At 36.0% G+C, this 19216-nt stretch overlaps 1 protein-coding gene across 1 annotated transcript in view; it reads right to left on the bottom strand.

Annotated features, from left to right (window-relative positions):
- LOC133617990 (uncharacterized) overlaps positions 1 to 19216 on the bottom strand; it is a 152400-nt gene that overhangs the window by 13473 nt on the left and 119711 nt on the right. Inside the window, exons 4-5 of the mRNA XM_061978433.1 lie at positions 12992 to 13053; positions 4621 to 4808 (exon numbers count right to left, since the gene is read on the bottom strand). Of these exons, the coding sequence (XP_061834417.1) occupies positions 4621 to 4808; positions 12992 to 13053 (250 nt within the window). The remainder of the gene's footprint in view (positions 1 to 4620; positions 4809 to 12991; positions 13054 to 19216) is intronic.

Here is a 19216-nt window from a genome sequence, read left to right as displayed (position 1 = left end):
CATGTGAATACCATAAATACAGTCTATTATACAGCATAATTCACTTGTGAATAATATAAATTAAGTATTATACAGCATTATTCACATGTGAATAATATAAATACAGTCTGTTATACAGCATTATTCACATGTGAATAATATAAATACAGTCTATTATACAGCATAATTCACATGTGAATAATATAAATTAAGTATTATACAGCATTATTCACATGTGAATAATATAAATGAAGTATTATACAGCATTATTCACATGTGAATAATATAAATACAGTCTATTATACAGCATTATTCACATGTGAATAATATAAATACAGTCTATTATACAGCATTATTCACATGTGAATAATATAAATACAGTCTATTATAGAGCATTATTCACATGTGATTAATATAAATACAGTCTATTATACAGCATTATTCACATGTGAATAATATGAATACAGTCTATTATACAGCATTATTCACATGTGAATAATATAAATACAGTCTATTATACAGCATTATTCACATGTAAATAATATAAATACAATCTACTATACAGCATAATTCACTTGTGAATAATATAAATTAAGTATTATACAGCATTATTCACATGTGAATAATATAAATACAGTCTATTATAGAGCATTATTCACATGTGATTAATATAAATACAGTCTATTATACAGCATTATTCACATGTGAATAATATAAATACAGTCTATTATACAGCATAATTCACTTGTGAATAATATAAATTAAGTATTATACAGCATTATTCACATGTGAATAATATAAATACAGTCTATTATACAGCATCATTCACATGTGAATAATATAAATACAGTCTATTATACAGCACTATTCACATGTGAATAATATAAATACAGTCTATTATACGGCATAATTCACATGTGAATAACATAAATACAGTCTATTATTCAGCATTATTCACATGTGAATAATATAAATACAGTCTATTATACAGCATTATTCACATGTGAATAATATAAATACAGTCTATTATACAGCATTATTCACATGTGAATAATATAAATACAGTCTATTATACAGCATTATTCACATGTGAATAATATAAATACAGTCTATTATACAGCATTATTCACATGTGAATAATATAAATACAGTCTATTATACAGCATTATTCACATGTGAATAATATAAATACTGTCTGTTATACAGCATTATTCACATGTGAATAATATAAATAGTGTTCACAAAGTACACACAAGAATTATGATGAACATCTTTAACCCTTTTTTTTCTTCTTTTGAGATAAAGATTATTTATGTATTTAATATTTCTTTACTTACTATGGTATATTACTTATTTATTCACTGTTCTGTTACAGAGAACAAGGAAATTGGATAACATTGCTATGGTATGAAAAAGTGGTAGGATTAAATAAGCTCTGCTTCTTCCTACTCCTTTTCGGACGTGCTGTAATGAAACAAGTGGAATTATGTGCACTGTAAAAAAAAAAAAATCCTATTTTTATGGTTAATTTACTCTAAATTTCTACTGTCATTTTTCAATTTTTTTTAAATAGTTTATAAAACTGTAGAATTGAAGACATTATCTGTAAATAAACAATCCGCCTGTTATTTTAAGTAATATGCCAGTAATGACAAACTATGTATATCTCTATTTTTTTTTACAGAAAAATACCAAATTAATTATACATAGCATTTTCTGTTTTCTTAAATTACTTTCAGATTCATGTAAAATTACAGTAATTATCTTTCATGAAATATGTAGCTTATTATAGTTATGGTTATATAAAAGTCTATGTCAATTAAGGCTGAAACGACGCGTCGACGTAGTCGACGTCATCGGTTACGTAAATACGTCGACGCCGTTTTTGTGCGTCGGCGCGTCGCATATTTACGTCACACTACTGTCATGGCGGAGCGCAAAGCAGACGATGCGAGCGAGGGGAAAAAAGCACGCCAAAAGTCGTCAAAAGTGTGTGAGTATTTCAATAAACGGCCTAATAATGTTGTTGTATGCACACTGTGTCGAGCGGAAATGGCCTATCATAGCAGCACAACGGCTATGAACGAACATTTGAAAAGAAAACCCCCGACAGCGTTCTTGCCATCACCATCAACAAGTCATTCGTCCGCGTGCGTATACGTTGTCATTATTACACAAAAACATGAATGTGTCATTTGTATCTGCGTTGTAAATTCATAAACTAAAGCACCGTTTGCTCTGAGAGGCGCGTTTGGCGTGCCTGTTCAGTGTTTACAAAGACGCGCTCCTCTTTAACGCTGTGGAGAGGCGGCGGCGGCGAGCGAGCGGCGAGGCGGGGCGCGCCGGGAGCGACGCCGCAAGAGACAGGGGACGACGAGCGAGCGAGGAAGAGGAGCTGAAAAGCGAGGAAAGAAAGAGAAAAGAGTTGGAAGAGAAAAGACTTTGTGTAAAATTAAAAGATTGTAAACCTGGCAAAGCCGTCTGGCGTTCAGTCTGTCGGTCCTGAAAGAACCCCACGGCACAAGACGTGTCACAAACGCTAACGTTAATTAGTTGCGCAAATACCTTTTACAACATTAACAGTTACATATACTATGTACAAACCAACAATTAACTTTCACTTTAATCATACTATCATTGTTGTGTTATTAAGCAAAATAAGCAATACTTTTACTTTTGTTGAAATGTTTACACTGTACACTTTTTTGTATTGGATGTTTAGCTTTATTTTTGCACATTTTAGCAAATAAGCAATACTTTTACTTTTGTTGAAATGTTTACACTTGTTACAGAATATTTCCGTTTTGCACTTTTTTGTATTGGATGTTTATCTTTATTTTTGCACATTTTAAAGCAAAATAAGCAATACTTTTACTTTTGAAATGCTTATACTATTCCAGAATATTAAGATTTGCACTGGATGTTTACTTTTATATTTGCACATTAAAAAGCAAATAAGCTACTTTTAATTTTGTTAAATGTTAAAAGTTTTAAATGTTTACATTGTTACAGAATATTTTGTCATGTTGTTGTCAATGTTGACTGAGTGGCCATACTTTTTTTTTTGTAAATAAAAGCCATGCCTTTTGAAAAAACTGGCCTACATTTATTTTTTCCTCTTCATTTTAAATAAAAAAAATAATCGGTAAAAGGAAAAATAATCTATAGATTAATCGAAAAAAATAATCTATAGATTAATCGAAAAAAAATAATCTATAGATTAACCGATTAATCGAAAAAATAATCTATAGATTAATCGATAGAAAAATAATCGTTAGCTGCAGCCCTAATGTCAATACTAACAATCTAACACAGGGGTGTCAAACTCAAATACAGAGTGGGCCAAAATGTAAAACTGAACAAAGCCACGGGCCAAGGTTGAACAAATGAACCTTTAACATACTCTACGAGCTATCGTCACGTCCGCTTTTCATCCATTCTAACATCGTTCAGACCCAGTCACAAGATATGTGCGGCTTCTGTACGCACAAACGAGCCAATGCAACGCATACTTCATCAACAGCGATACAGGTGGCCGTATAAACAAGTTCAACACTGTTACAAATATGCACCACACTGTGAACCCACACCAAACAAGAATGACAAACACATTTCGGGAGAACATCCACACCGTAACACAACATAAACGCAACAGAACAAATACCCAGAATCCTTTGCAGCACTAACTCTTCCAGGACGCTACAAAATACACCCCCCCCGCCCCCCACACACACACCTTGTAGCGTCCCAGAAGAGTTAGTGCCGCAAAGGGTTCTGGTTTGGTGTGGATTCACAGTGTGGCGTATATTTCTAACAGTGTTAAAGTTTTTTATTCGGCTACCCCTCAGTGTGACCTGTATCGCTGTTGATGAAGTATGCGTTGCATTCTAATGTGTGTGCGTGCAGAAGCCCCAAATTTGGCCCGCGGGTCAGAGTTTGACACCCATGCTGTAGAATAAAGGTATTTTTCTGCATCGTCACTTTATCAAAGGTGGTTGATCTTAAAAATCTGTAAAATAATGGTATTTTTCTGTGGAACTGCCAGCATTGTCACTTAAAGGTGTTTGATCGTAATAATTTGGAAAAACTCTGTAGAATAAAGGTATTTTTCTGCAGAACTGTTTGCATGGTCACTTTATCAAAGGTGGTTGATCTTAATAATTTAGTAAAAATCTGTAAAATTACGATATTTTTCATGAACATTTCTATAAATATAATGTTTTTGATCATTATTTGGTTTACAATGTTTTACAGAATTTTTTTTTTGCAGTGTGATGCATGACGTTGTATGGTTCCACTGAAACTGAAACTGAAACTGAAACTGAACTGAACTTCATTCTCATCACTTGCAGTTTTGATTTTGTCTTTTTGTGATAAAACTTCCGCGTCATAGGTCATGGAGGAGGAGGATCTGTGCTTGGATTCCCCGACAAACGCGAGCCTATCAGCTCTCTGGATGGACGGCGTGACAGGCTTGATTATTTTTACCCTGGCTCCAGTGACCAAGGCCACGCTCGAACCTTGAAAAGATCCGGGCCGACTTCCACAAACTATATCAGTCACCCGGCAGTGACAAGTTGCTATTTTCACACGCCGTATTGTAGCGGTTAGCTTAGCATCAGGACGTGTGCGAAGGCCTACCTAAGGATTCTGGCCAGAGAGGGTCCACTTCATCTTCAGGAGGCCAGGAGGGCTGCCCCAGGACACCTTGCACGTCCAGGTGGCTCTCTGGAACGTCCTCCTCGGACAAGGCGTCCTCCACCAGCGCCAGTAACGCCGCCACGAGCCACAGCATCACCTGACCACAAAGCGCGTTCAAGTCATTCCCGCTAAAAAACCCACAAAAATACAGCAAAACTAGCTCGGGATTGCTAGGTTTAGCATCAGCATTAGCATCAAAGCTAATGCACAATGCAACATTTTACGTGCTCCCATCCGGGTTTCGTGCTCCGCCGCTTCCAAGTTTGTGGAACGCTCTCCCTGACCACCTGAGGGCACCACAGACTGTGGATGCTTTTAAAAAAAGGCTTAAAAACCCTTCTTTTTAAAAAAAACAAAAAACATTTTCTTTAGTTATATGCATACTAGTTCTAGCTATTAGGCTGTTCTATTTTTTATTTTAATTTATTTGTATTTATTTTTTATTTTTTTAGCATCAAAGCTAATGCACAATGCAACATTTTACGTGCTCCCATCCGGGTTTCGTGCTCCGCCGCTTGCAGTCTGTGGAACGCTCTCCCTGACCACCTGAGGGCACCACAGACTGTGGATGCTTTTAAAAAAAGGCTTAAAAACCCTTCTTTTTAAAAAAAACAAAAAACATTTTCTTTAGTTATATGCATACTGGTTCTAGCTATTAGGCTGTTCTATTTTTTATTTTAATTTATTTTTTATTTTTTTAGCATCAAAGCTAATGCACAATGCAACATTTTACCTGCTCCCATCCGGGTTTCGTGCTCCGCCGCTTGCAGTCTGTGGAACGCTCTCCCTGACCACCTGAGGGCACCACAGACTGTGGATGCTTTTAAAAAAGGCTTAAAAACCCTTCTTTAAAAAAAAACCCCAAAAAAAACCTTTTCTTTAGATATATGCATGCTAGTTCTAGCTATTAGGCTGTTCTATTTTTTATTTTTATTTATATTTTATTTTTTTAATATACTGTAGCACTTTGAGGTTGTTTGCTCAATGTAAAGTGCTTTTTACAAATAAAATCTATTATTATTATTATTATTATTATTAATAATAATAATAATACCTGTGATTTATATAGCGCTTTTCTAAGTACCCAAAGTCGCTTTACATGTAGAACCCATCATTCATTCACACCTGGTGGTGGTAAGCTAGTTTCATACGTACTTTTTTTGCTATAGTCTTTTGGTTTCATAGTTTATTCTCCGCCACTGTGCACGCTTTTTTTTGGATATATTAAATAAATCATGTACCTTCATTCCCGTCTCGCCCGAGCCAACTTTCCGTTGCATCCCGGAAAAGCATACACCCAAAGACCAAGTCATGACAGTAAAAAAGTACAAACGAAAAGCGCGCACAGTGGCGGAGAATAAACTATGAAACCAAAAGACTATAGCAAAAAAAGTACAAATGAAAAGCACACACAATGGCGGAGAACAAACTATGAAAAAACAAAAAGACTATAAACATGGAACAAAAACTTACTTTGGCATGGGACATGAAGCAGGATCTTAGAGCATGAAGAGTGTACAGAAGCATAAATGTGGAGATGTCGTCAGGACGACAAACTGAAAAGAATGAACTTAAAAATACTATGGACATGATTAGTGAAAGCAGGTGCGTGACTCAAAACGTGAAACAGGTGCGTGACGTGACGGGTGAAAACTAATGGTTGCTATGGTGACAAAACAAAAGTGCACAAAAAGTCCAAAAACCAAAACGAACATGACCAAAACAAAAACATGATCATGTTTTTGGTTTCATAGTTTATTCTCCGCCACTGTGCACGCTTTTCGTTTGTACTTTTTTTTGATATATTAAATAAATCATGTACCTTCATTCCCGTCTCGCCCGAGCCAACTTTCCGTTGCATCCCGGAAAAGCATACACCCAAGACCGAGTCATGACAGTAAAAAAGTACAAACGAAAAGCGCGCACAATGGCGGAGAACAAACTATGAAAAAACAAAAAGACTATAAACATGGAACAAAAACTTACTTTGGCATGGGACATGAAGCAGGATGTACAGAAGCATAAATGTGGAGATGTCGTCAGAACGACAAACTGAAAAGAATGAACTTAAATATACTATGGACATGATTAGTGAAAGCAGGTGCGTGACTCAAAACGTGAAACAGGTGCGTGACGTGACAGGTGAAAACTAATGGTTGCTATGGTGACAAAACAAAAGTGCACAAAAAAGTCCAAAAACCAAAACGAACATGACCAAAACAAAAACATGATCACACAGACATGACAACTTTATTGATACATAATATTTCCTGGCTTTCCAGGGCCGAATAAAATAAAGTGGCGGGGCCACATCTGGCCCCCAGGCCTTGAGTTTGACACATGTGATCCAGTGGGTTACTGAGGCTAGAAAAAAAGCGGCATCAAAGCTACACTTACTCAATTTGTGAGGGAATTTGTCAAATGTTTTTTTTATGTGAAAGTACAACTATTGTAGTAGCATTTAGCTGTCTGAGCAACTCTTTGTTGATGTTAAACGTGACATTGTGGAAAGTGCAGCCCCCCCTCCGCCTCTTTTAATTACTTAATTGGCACCTGACACTTGGCGGCCGCGCGGGACTGGTTAATATTTTAGCATCCCTCCGCTGAAATGAGCTCCTCTGCGGCGTGGAAACTGACCCCTACATTGCAAAAAGTCAGTGTTCAAAAACAAGAAAAAAATTAAAGCTGCAAGCAGCATTGGTCGGGCCCGCGTATTTGGCAGGTGCTAGTCCTAAGTGTCCCAATACTTTTGTCAAGTTTTAGTCCCAAGTGTCCCAATACTTTTGTCAAGTTTTAGTCCCAAGTATCCCAATACTTTTGTCAAGTTTTAGTCCCAAGTATCCCAATACTTTTGTCCAGTTTTCGGCCTAAATGTCCCAATACTTTTGTCCAGTGGTAGTCATAAGTGTCCCAATACTTTTGTCTACTTTTAGTCCGAAGTGTCCCAATACTTTTGTCTAGTGTACCTACCTTGTCTGCATTGTGTGGGCACGTTGGTGCTTCCTGCTTTTGAGCAGCCATCTTGAAAAAACAGCAGCGCAGCAGCTTCAGCGCAGCGGTTCTTTGAAGGCTCATAAAATCAAAACCGGAGCAGTTAGAAAAATGCGCTTCTGTAGTTTTATACACAAGGGTTCTCTCTCCTGTGTTAGTTTGAAGCCGAAACGACAAACGCGCTCAGAGGAGATAGTTTTTGAAGGAAGGTGACCGGTTTTTACAAAAAATTTGTTTTGAAGGGGGAATAGCAAACTTCCTGTTGATTTTTGCTGGGGGTTGTCAATTAATGAAATGTAGGTCTAAGTTAGACCTACATAGAGGTTTTTGTTTCATGTCTCTCCGACCTTCCCAGTGGGAGTTACAGGCAGTTTTGTCATTTTTTTCTTCCGAGGAGCATTTTTTTCTGCGTTTTATTCAAAAATTGCGCAATTTTGAGATTTGGGGTTAGGTTTTTTTATTAGATCGCAATTTTTGCCAGTCCTGATGTGTGTGTTCAGTTTGGTGAGTTTTGAAGCATGTTAAGAGGGTGAAAATACAGCTCAAAGAGGCAAAAGTTACTGTTTTTAGTACTTTTTTGTCTTGAAGGGGGAATTGCCAACTTCCTGTTGATTTTTGCCCAAGAATATACTATTATGAAATCTAGGTCTAAGTCAGACCTACATAAAGGTTTTTGTTTCATTTCTCTCCGACCTTTCTAGTGGGAGTTACAGGCAGTCTAGTTTTTTTTTCTCGTAGGGGGCGCTAGAGCGCAATTTTGAGTTTTGAGGTTTGGTTTTTTGATAAAAAGTTTTGCCGTATATTACTGATGTGTGTGTATAATTTGGTGAGTTTTGAAGTATGTTAAGGGGGTCAAATTACAGCGCAAAGTTGCGGAAGAATAATAATAATAATAAAACCTTAGAAATTCAATAGGTCCTTATGTCCCATTGCATAAGGACTCCCTTTTATGCAATGGGCCATGCGGGCCCTAATAAAACCTTACAAATTCAATAGGTCCTTATGTCCCATTGCATAAGGACTCCCTGTGGGAGTCCTTATGCAATGGGCCATGCGGGCCCTAATAAAATAAAAAATGAGGGGTATTTTATTTGAACTGAGCAAAATTTATATGCCAATAGAACAAGAACATTTGGCTTGTCAAGACTTTCCAAAACAAGTCAAATTAAAGCTGCAAGCAGCGATGGACGGGACCAACTTTGACGGCACATAAAATCCAAACCGGAGCAGTAATTAAAACTCTTTCGTCAACTTTTAATCAGAAGGGTTCAATCTCTCTCCTGTGCTAGTTTGAAGCCGACACAACAAACGCGCTCAGAGGAGATAATGTTTGAAAAAAGGTGACAGGTTTTTACAAAACTTTTGTTTTGAAGGGGGAATTGGAAACTTCCTGTTGATTTTTGCTGGGGGTTGTCAATGTATGAAATGTAGGTCTAATTAAGACCTACATAGAGGTTTTTGTTTCATGTCCGTAAGACATTCCTACTGGAAGTTACAGGCAGTTTTGTCTGAGTTTTCTTCCTAGGAGTAGTTGTGTCTGTGTTTTCTTCCTAGGGGGCGCTAGAGCGCAATTTTGAGTTTTGGGGTTGGTTTTTTTTATTAGATCGCAATTTTTGCCAGTCCTGATGTGTGTGTCCAATTTGGTTAGTTTTGAAGCATGTTAAGGGGGTCAAATTACAGCTCAAAGAGGCAAAAGTGACTGTTTTTAGTAAACTTTTGTTCTGAAGGGGGAATTGCCAACTTCCTGTTGATTTTGGCTGAAGGATGTCAATGTATGAAATCTAGGTCTAAGTCAGACCTACATAGAGGTGTTTCATGTCTCTACGACATTCCTACTGGAAGTTACAAGCAGTTGTGTCTGTGTTTTTTCCTAGGGGGCGCAAGAGCGCAATTTTGAGTTTTGGGGTTTGGTTTTTTTATTAGATGGCAAATTTTTGCCAGTCCTGATGTGTGTGTCAAATATGGTGAGTTTTGAAGCATGTTAAGGGGGTCAAATTACAGCTCAAAGAGGCGGCCGGTATAATAGTAATAAAACCTTACAATTTCAATAGGGTCCTCTGTCCCAAAGGGACATTGCGGTCCCTAATTAGCTAACTTCAATGAAACCCAAAATAGCTTAAAATAAGTATATTCTCACTAATAACAAGTGCACTTTCCTTGGTACAAAAAAAAAAAAAAAGAGACCTTTTTGCTCAATATGTTGAAAAATATTGTTAAATGAAGTAAATGCTAGTGCCATTATCTTGACATCATCATATTACATTTCTTGAAAGCAGCAAACTTATACTAAAAACTAGTTTATTGTTGTTAATGGAAAGGCAACAAGGCAAGCGCTTGTTACTCTCGGGGTCTCCTAGCCGCTCAGGAAAATCATATTGTCTAAAAATGCATTTTTCCATGGATAACATGACATCATCGCGCCAAGTGCGTGCTCTTTCAGTCAATTAGTGCACATATATACAGCCCCGCCCCCGGCCCAAAAAATGTTTAATTGTAATTTTGAAGAATTGATCTTAATGTGCATGAACTATTTCTGTTCAAAATTGTTAGAAATGTTAAATGTTTAAATATTAACTGTCAGTTTACTGTGTACCTATTTTCTCTTGTTTCATTGACAATAAAAGCTGTTATCTGTTTTAATTATGAGACACAATTGTGTCAAAATCATGATTTTTTTTTTTTTATGCTTGAAATAAGAAATTATTACTTTAAAAAAAAGTAGTTTTATACTTGTGAGTGTTGATGACCAGTGTTGGGACTGTAACGCCATTACTTTCGGCGGTAAATAGTAATCTAACGCGTTATTTTTTTATATTCAGTAACTCCGTTACCGTTACTACATGACGCGCTACTGTGTTATTTTACGTAATTTTTTATGTACCGGTAGTATCGGCTAAAAACTGAGAAGATCTGAGTGTGTTTTATTGGAGCGCTGCGGAAGAGGTCTGTGTTTACTAACAAGACATCATGGCGAAGCCCGAAGCCGAGTTTCTTAACATGGAGATATCCTCAATACTTTTCTTTTGTCGACCACAAAGAAAAGAACATTTTAGTTGAATGTAAGTTGTGTCTTGGATCAAAGATCCTATCCTAGCAATTCAAATCTGCTGAAACAGCTACAAAAGCAACATGCTTCGACGAAGCTAGTAAAGAGAGACACACTTCACCTCCTAAGCAACAGTGGCTGGATTTTAACGAGGCACTGCGCACTGAAGATGCACACACTCTTGTCAATTCTCTTATAGACTCTTTCATTCGAGACTTCTAGAGTGTTTGATTATCACATCACTCTAAATGTATAGACTATGAAGTTCACAAACATTATACGTTATTTTTTTATGTAATGTCGGCTAGAAACTGAGAAGATCTGAGTGTGTTTTATTGGAGCGCTGCGGAAAAGGTGATAAGGAAGAGGCGCGCCGCGCGCTGTGTGTGTGTGGGGGAGGGGGCGTGTCTGTGTTTACTAACAAGACCGAAGCCGAGTTTCTTAACATGGAGACATTCTCAATACTTTTCTTTTGTCGACCACAAAGAAAAGAACATTTTAGTTGAATGTAAGTTGTGTCTTGGATCAAAGATCCTATCCTAGCAATTCAAATCTGCTGAAACAGCTACAAAAGCAACATGCTTCGACGAAGCCAGTACGAAGCACTTTACCTCCTACGCAACAACGGCTGGATTTTAGCGAGGCACTGCGCACTGAAGGTACACACACTCTGTCAATTCTCTTATAGACTCTTTCATTCGAGACTTCTCGAGTGTTTGATTATCACATCACTCTAAATGTATAGATTATAACGTTCACAAACATAAAAAAGGATCCTAGTGGGCCAGGCCAATCTTTCCTTATCTCTAAACTAAAACTGGGGAAATGTGTAGAGTGTTCTGGGCTTCAGACATGATTTTATTTCACAATTCCTTGATAGAAAAAAACACCTGGTTAGGCTTTGTGTATGTCATGTGTGCCTTCCTTGGTTTACAGCTATGTTGTTATTATGCTGTTTGTTACTTATGTATGTTATGTTGCAGCTATTTAAAATAGTTTAGTCAATTTGTTCAGGCCTGAAACAAATATATATATATATATATATATATATATATATATATATATATATATATATATATATATGTATGTGTGGGGAAAAAAAATCACAAGACTATTTCATCTCTACAGGCCTGTTTCATGAGGGGGGTACCCTCAATCGTCAGGAGATTTTAATGGAAGCATTCGCATACCATGGTTTATATAGGGCACAGAGTGGGTGGGTACAGGCTGGCCTAGGGGCGTGGTGATTGGTTCATGTGTTACCTAGGAGGTGTTTCCGTCTATGGCGGCATGTTGTTACAATTTCGCTGCGCTTGTTGAGGGATGACAGGTCTGGACGGTAGATAATAAACAGTTTCTCTTTCAAGCATAGGTTGCATCTTTTATTACCACTATTGTAAGGTGTGCTGGATGCAAGAATTTGCCATGTTATTGAATATTCAACATTATTGTCTTTGAGGTCCCAAATGTGTTTGCTGAGTTCTGTGGTATTCCGCAGGTTTTGGTTCCTGAAAGAAGCCTTGTGATTGTTCCATTTGGTTTTGAATTCTCCCTCGGTTAATCCTACATATGTGTCGGATGTGTTAATGTCCTTGCGTGTTACCTTAGATTGGTAGACAACTGATGTTTGTAAGCACCCCCCGTTGAGAGGGCAATCAGGTTTCTTTCGACAGTTACATGCTTTGTTGGTTTTGGAGTCGTTCTGACTGGGGGTCGACGGCTCATTTGCAATTGTTTTGTTGTGGTTTGAGATGATTTGTCGTATATTGTTCATGCAGCTGTAGCTCAATTTGATGTTGTTCTTGTTGAATACTTTTCTTAGGTTGTTGTCTTTGGGAAAGTGTTTGTCAATCAGGTTGAGGAATTTGTGTCCAATGTTCGTTGAGACGTTTTTGCTGTATGGGGGGTTGTACCAGATGATGCCGTTTCGTTTTCTGTTCTTTTTTGGCTGGTTTCCTGGCGTGGGTTCATAGGTGAGGGTGAAATTGTATCCGCTTTCATCAAGGGCTTTTTGGTACGGGGGGGTTGCTTGGTCAAATTCAGCTTTGCTAGATGACAGCATCGATAGCCTTTTATTGATTCCGGTAGGTATTCTTTTCGTGGTGGTGGGTGGGTGGTTGCTGTCATGGTGCACGTATTGGAGTGTTGTGTTGGGTTTCGTGAATGGTTGGTAGCTGTTATTTATCACTATGGGAAGTAACTAAATAGGTACTATCCATCTATCTTTTTGGAGACTTTAGCTCCGTGTTGCTAACAATACCAGACTTTGCTCACCTTCCAGTTCCTCGGGTGTTGCTGGCCGTCTGACGCTTTATGCCGCCACCACGTTTGTCCGTCTGAAAGACCAAAAGTGGGACAAATGTGAGGAAGGAACAGGGCTTTATTTTGCTGACTTGACTTGAGTTGAGTTTGTGTTTATTTGGAACATGCATGCATACAACATGATGCATCACACATACATGCATACAACATGATGCATCACACATGCATGCATACAACATGATACATCACACATGCATGCATACAACATGATACATCACACATGCATGCATACAACATGATGCATCACACATGCATGCATACAACATGATACATCACACATGCATGCATACAACATGATACATCACACATGCATGCATACAACATGATACATCACACATGCATGCATACAACATGATACATCACACATGCATGCATACAACATGATACATCACACATGCATGCATACAACATGATACATCACACATGCATGCATACAACATGATACATCACACATGCATGCATACAACATGATACATCACACATGCATGCATACAACATGATACATCACACATGCATGCATACAACATGATACATCACACATGCATGCATACAACATGATACATCACAATTTCCAGTTTCTCTATTCAACATGTTGGAAAAGAAGTAGGAAGAAGCAGAGCTTATTTAATCCTACCTCTTTTCTTTTACATAGCAGTTGCTAAAACTTTTGTTCACTTCCCGTTCTCAATTTATTCACAATATACTCCATAAGTAACAACATACTAACAAACTAGAACATTCCCGCGGACATTTCTATGGGCCTGCTATCTGTGTCGAAATCCGTGAGTTTTAGGTGTAACTGTACAAAAAGAGCTACAGAGCTAGCCTAAAACATTAGCATGCGCACGTTAAAATGCTAACGCTTAGCATGTGTGCTAACAGTGGCATGCTAACAGTTAGCATGTGTCACATACAAACCCCGTTTCCATATGAGTTGGGAAATTGTGGTGGCAATGAATACTGATAAAGTTGAGGAATGCTCATCAAACACTTATTTGGAACATCCCACAGGTGTGCAGGCTAATTGGGAACAGGTGGGTGCCATGATTGGGTATAAAAACAGCTTCCCAAAAAATGCTCAGTCTTTCACAAGAAAGGATGGGGCGAGGGTCACCACTTTGTCCACAACTGCGTGAGCAAATAGTCAAACAGTTTAAGAACAACGTTTCTCAAAGTGCAATTGCAAGAAATTGAGGGATTTCAACATCTACGCTCCATAATATCATCAAAAGGTTCAGAGAATCTGGAGAAATCACTGCACGTAAGCGGCATGGCCGGAAACCAACATTGAATGACCGTGACCTTCCATCCCTCAGACGGCACTGTATCACAAACCGACATCAATCTCTAAAGGATATCACCACATGGGCTCAGGAACACTTCAGAAAACCACTGTCAACCTGTGAAAGTCCCCCCTGGAAACACTAGGCCTCGTGGGTGAAATATGTCAATGGTGAAAAACGGAAGCAGCATTGTTCAGGAAAGATGGAAATATATATATATATATATATATATATATATATAAATATATATATATATATATATATATATATACTAGGGTGGTCGATACCAATATACCAAAATGTATTTCGATACTTTTCTAAATAAAGGGGACCACAAAAAAATGGCATTATTGGCTTTATTTAATAATGATAGATTTTATTTGTAAAAAGCACTTTACGTTGAGCAAACAACCTCAAAGTGCTACATTGTATTAAAAAATAAATAAAAAGATAATACAAATAAAAAACTACAACTAGCGCGCATATATCTAAAAAAAAAGAAGGTTTTTTTTTTTTTTTAAAAAGGGCTTTTTTTTAAAAAAAAGAAGGGCTTTTTTTTCTTTTTTTTTTAAAGAAGGGCTTTTTTTTAAAAAAAAAGAATGGATTTTTTTTTTAAAGGGCTTTTTAAAAATAAAAAAAAAAGAAGTAAATTTTTTTTTTTAAAGAAGGGCTTTTTAAAAAAGAAGGGCTTTTTTTAAAAAAGAAGGGCTTTTTTTTTTAAAAGAAGGGCTTTTTTTTTTTTTAAAAAGAAGGGCTTTTTTTTTAAAGTAGGGCTTTTTTTTAAAAGAAGGGCTTTTTTTTTTTTAAAAAAGAAGGGCTTTTTTTAAAAAAAAAAAAAAAGAAGGGCTTTTTTTTTTTTTAAAAAAGGGCTTTTTAAAAAAAAAGAAAAAAAGAAGCGCTTTTAAAAAAAAAAAAAAAAAGAAGGGCTTTTTTTTTTAAAAAAAAAGAAGGGCTTTTTTTTTTTTTTAAAAAGAAGGGCTTTTTTTTAAAAAAAAGAAGGGCTTTTTTTTTTTTTTAAAAGAAGGGCTTTTTTAAAAAACAAAACGAAGGGCTTTTTTTTTTTTTTAAAAAGAAGGGCTTTTTTTTTTTAAAAAAGAAGGGCTTTTTAAAAAAAAAAAAAAGGGCTTATTTTTTAAAAAAGGGCTTTTTTTTAAAAAAAAAAAGAAGGGCTTTTTTTAAAAAAAAAAGAAGGGCTTTTTTTTAAAAAGAAGGGCTTTTTTTTTTTTTTTAAAGAAGGGCTTTTTTTTAAAAAAAGAAGGGCTTTTTTTTTTTTAAAAAGGGCTTTTTTTAAAAAAAAAAAAGAAGGGCTTTTTTTAAAAAAAAAGAAGGGCTGTTTTTTTTAAAGAAGGGCTTTTTTTTTTTTAAAAGAAGGGCTTTTTTTTTAAAAAAAAAGGGCTTTTTTTTTAAAAAAAAGGGCTTTTTAAAAAAAAAAAAAAAAGAAGGGCTTTTTTTAAAAAAAAGAAGGGCTTTTTTTTTTAAAGAAGGGCTTTTTTTTTTTTTAAAAAGAAGGGCTTTTTTTTAAAAAAAAAAGAAGGGCTTTTTTTTTTTTAAAAGAAGGGCTTTTTTTTATTTTTTTTAAGAAGGGCTTTTTTTTTTTTTCAAAAAGAAGGGCTTTTTTTTAAAAAAAAAAGAAGGGCTTTTTAAAAAAAAAAAGAAAAAAAAGGGTTTTTTAAAAAAAACAAAAAAAAAGAAGGGCTTTTTAAGCCTTTTTTAAAACCATCCACAGTCTGTGGTGCCCTCAGGTGGTCAGTGAACAAAAAATGTTGGGGTACATGAAACATATGTTTATTATTGTCATTTAGTCCTTAAATAAAATAATGGACAACTCGTCTTTCACACCATTCAAAATATTTAGCATTTTCAACAAAAGAATCCCGCTTTTCCCGAAATTCCCAAGTTTCCATGAAATTCCCATACAAAAGAATACGACATTTTTCAAACTTCCACCATTTCCACATTTTTCAACCGATTCAAACCATTCCATCTTCAACACATTCAACTCATCCTGGACATTCAAACGATCATTTTCCCAAGTTCAAATAAATTCCCAAATAAATTCCATAATTTAATTTCTCAATTAAAAATGTTACTACTTCAACATTTCTCGACCGATTTGAAAAATTCCAACACCAACCATTTACATTCTTTCACAACATTCAAAATATTTAGCATTTCCCCCCCAAAAAATCCGGCTTTTACCGAAATTCCCAAATTTCCATGAAATTCCCATTGAAAAGAATGGGACCTTTTTCAAAGTTCCACTACTCCCACATTTTTTGTCTGATTCAAATCATTCCACCTTCAACACATTTCACTCATCCTGGACATTTTTACAAGTTAAAAAAATTCCAGGAATTCCCGTTTTTTCAAACCCTTTTTTCTGTCGACTAGTCCTTTTCCCATTTTAAAACCCACTTCAGCCGTTCCCCCGTCAAAACATTCATCTTAATCAGGACACAAAAACCAAGTTGATTTTTGAACTGGAAAAATTCCCGGTTTTCCCGGAATTCCATAATTTAATTTCTCAATTAAAAATGTTACTACTTCAACATTTCTCGACCGATTTGAAAAATTCCAACACCAACCATTTCAATTCTTTCACAACATTCAAAATATTTAGCATTTTCCAAAAAAAAAATCCCACTTTTCCTGAAATTCCCAAATTTCCATGAAATTCCCATTGAAAAGAATGGGACCTTTTTCAAAGTTCCACAACTCCCACATCTTTTTCCCGATTCACACCATTCCACCTTCAAGACATTCCACTCATCCTGGAAATTCAAACCATCATTTTTCCAAGTACAAAAAAATTCCAGGAATTCCCATAATTCCTGTTTTTTCAAAACCTTTTTTATGTCAACTACTCCTTACACATTTTTCGACCATTCCACCTTCAACCCATTCCACTCATCCTGAACACGTTTCAAAGTTCAAAAAAATTCCAGGAATTCCCAGAATTCCTGTTTTTTCAAAACCTTTTTTCTGTCGACTACTCTTTCCACATTTTTCAACCATTCCACCTTCAACACATTCCACTCAACCTGGACACGTTTCAAAGTTCAAAAAAATTCCAGGAATTCCCATTTTTTCAAACCCTTTTTTCTGTCAACTACTCCTTCCACATTTTTCAACCCACTTCAACCGTTCCACCGTCAAAACATTCCTCTTAATCAGGACACAAAAACCAAGTTGATTTTTGAATTGGAAAAATTCCCGGTTTTCCAGAAATCCCATAATTTTATTTCTCAATTAAAAATGTTACTACTTCAACATTTTTCAACTGATTTGAAAAATTCCAACACCAACCATTTCAACTCATTCGCAACATTCAAAATATTTAGCATTTTCAACAAAAAAATCCCGCTTTTCCCGAAATTCCCAAATTTCCATGAAATTCTTATTGAAAAGAATGGGACCTTTTTCAAAGTTCCACAACTCCCACATCTTTTTCCCGATTCACACCATTCCACCTTCAAGACATTCCACTCATCCTGGAAATTCAAACCATCATTTTTCCAAGTACAAAAAAATTCCAGGAATTCCCATAATTCCTGTTTTTTCAAAACCTTTTTTCTGTCGTCTACTCCTTCCACATTTTTCAACCATTCCACCTTCAACACATTCCACTCATCCTGAACACGTTTCAAAGTTCAAAAAAATTCCAGGAATTCCCGTTTTTTCAAACCCTTTTTTCTGTCGACTACTCCTTCCACATTTTTCAACCATTCCACCTTCAACACATTCCACTCATCCTTGACACGTTTCAAAGTTCAAAAAAATTCCAGGAATTCTCAGAATTCCCGTTTTTTCAAACCCTTTTTTCTGTCGACTACTCCTTCCACATTTTTCAACCCACTTCAACCGTTCCACCGTCAAAACATTCCTCTTAATCAGGACACAAAAACCAAGTTGATTTTTGAATTGGAAAAATTCCCGGTTTTCCAGAAATCCCATAATTTTATTTCTCAATTAAAAATGTTACTACTTCAACATTTTTCAACTGATTTTAAAAATTCCAACACCAACCATTTCAACTCATTCGCAACATTCAAAATATTTAGCATTTTCAACAAAAAAATCCCGCTTTTCCTGAAATTCCCAGGTTTCCTGAAATTCCCATACAAAAGAATACGACATTTTTCAAACTTCCACCATTTCCACATTTTTCAACCGATTCAAACCATTCCATCTTCAACACATTCAACTCATCCTGGACATTCAAACTATCATTTTTCCAAGTTCAAATAAATCCCCAAATTTCCATGAAATTCCCATTGAAAAGAATGGGACATTTTTCAAAGTTCCACTACTCCCACATTTTTTGTCTGATTCAAATCATTCCACCTTCAACACATTTCACTCATCTTGGACATTTTTACAAGTTAAAAAAATTCCAGGAATTCCCATTTTTCAAACCCTTTTTTCTGTCAACTACTCCTTCTCCCATTTTTCAACCCACTTCAGCCGTTCCCCCGTCAAACATTCCTCTTAATCAGGACACAAAAACCAAGTTGAGTTTTGAACTGGAAAAATTCCCGGTTTTCCCGGAATTCCACAATTTAATTTCTCAATTAAAAATGTTACTACTTCAACATTTCTCGACCAATTTGAAAAATTCCAACACCAACCATTTCAATTCTTTCACAACATTCAAAATATTTAGCATTTTCCAAAAAAAATCCCAGCTTTTCCCGAAATTCCCATTGAAAAGAATGGGACCTTTTTCAAAGTTCCACAACTCCCACAATTTTTCGTGATTCACACCACTCCACCTTCAACACATTCCACTCATCCTGGAAATTCAAACCATCATTTTTCCAAATACAAAAAAATTCCAGGAATTCCCATAATTCCGTTTTTCTCAAACCCTTTTTTCTGTCGACTGCTCCTTCCC

Source organism: Nerophis lumbriciformis, linkage group LG18, assembly GCF_033978685.3.
Source record: "Nerophis lumbriciformis linkage group LG18, RoL_Nlum_v2.1, whole genome shotgun sequence".
NCBI lineage: Eukaryota > Metazoa > Chordata > Actinopteri > Syngnathiformes > Syngnathidae > Nerophis > Nerophis lumbriciformis.
The sequence above is the reverse complement of the archived record's forward strand: the minus strand, read 5'-3'. Positions and strand labels throughout refer to the sequence as shown.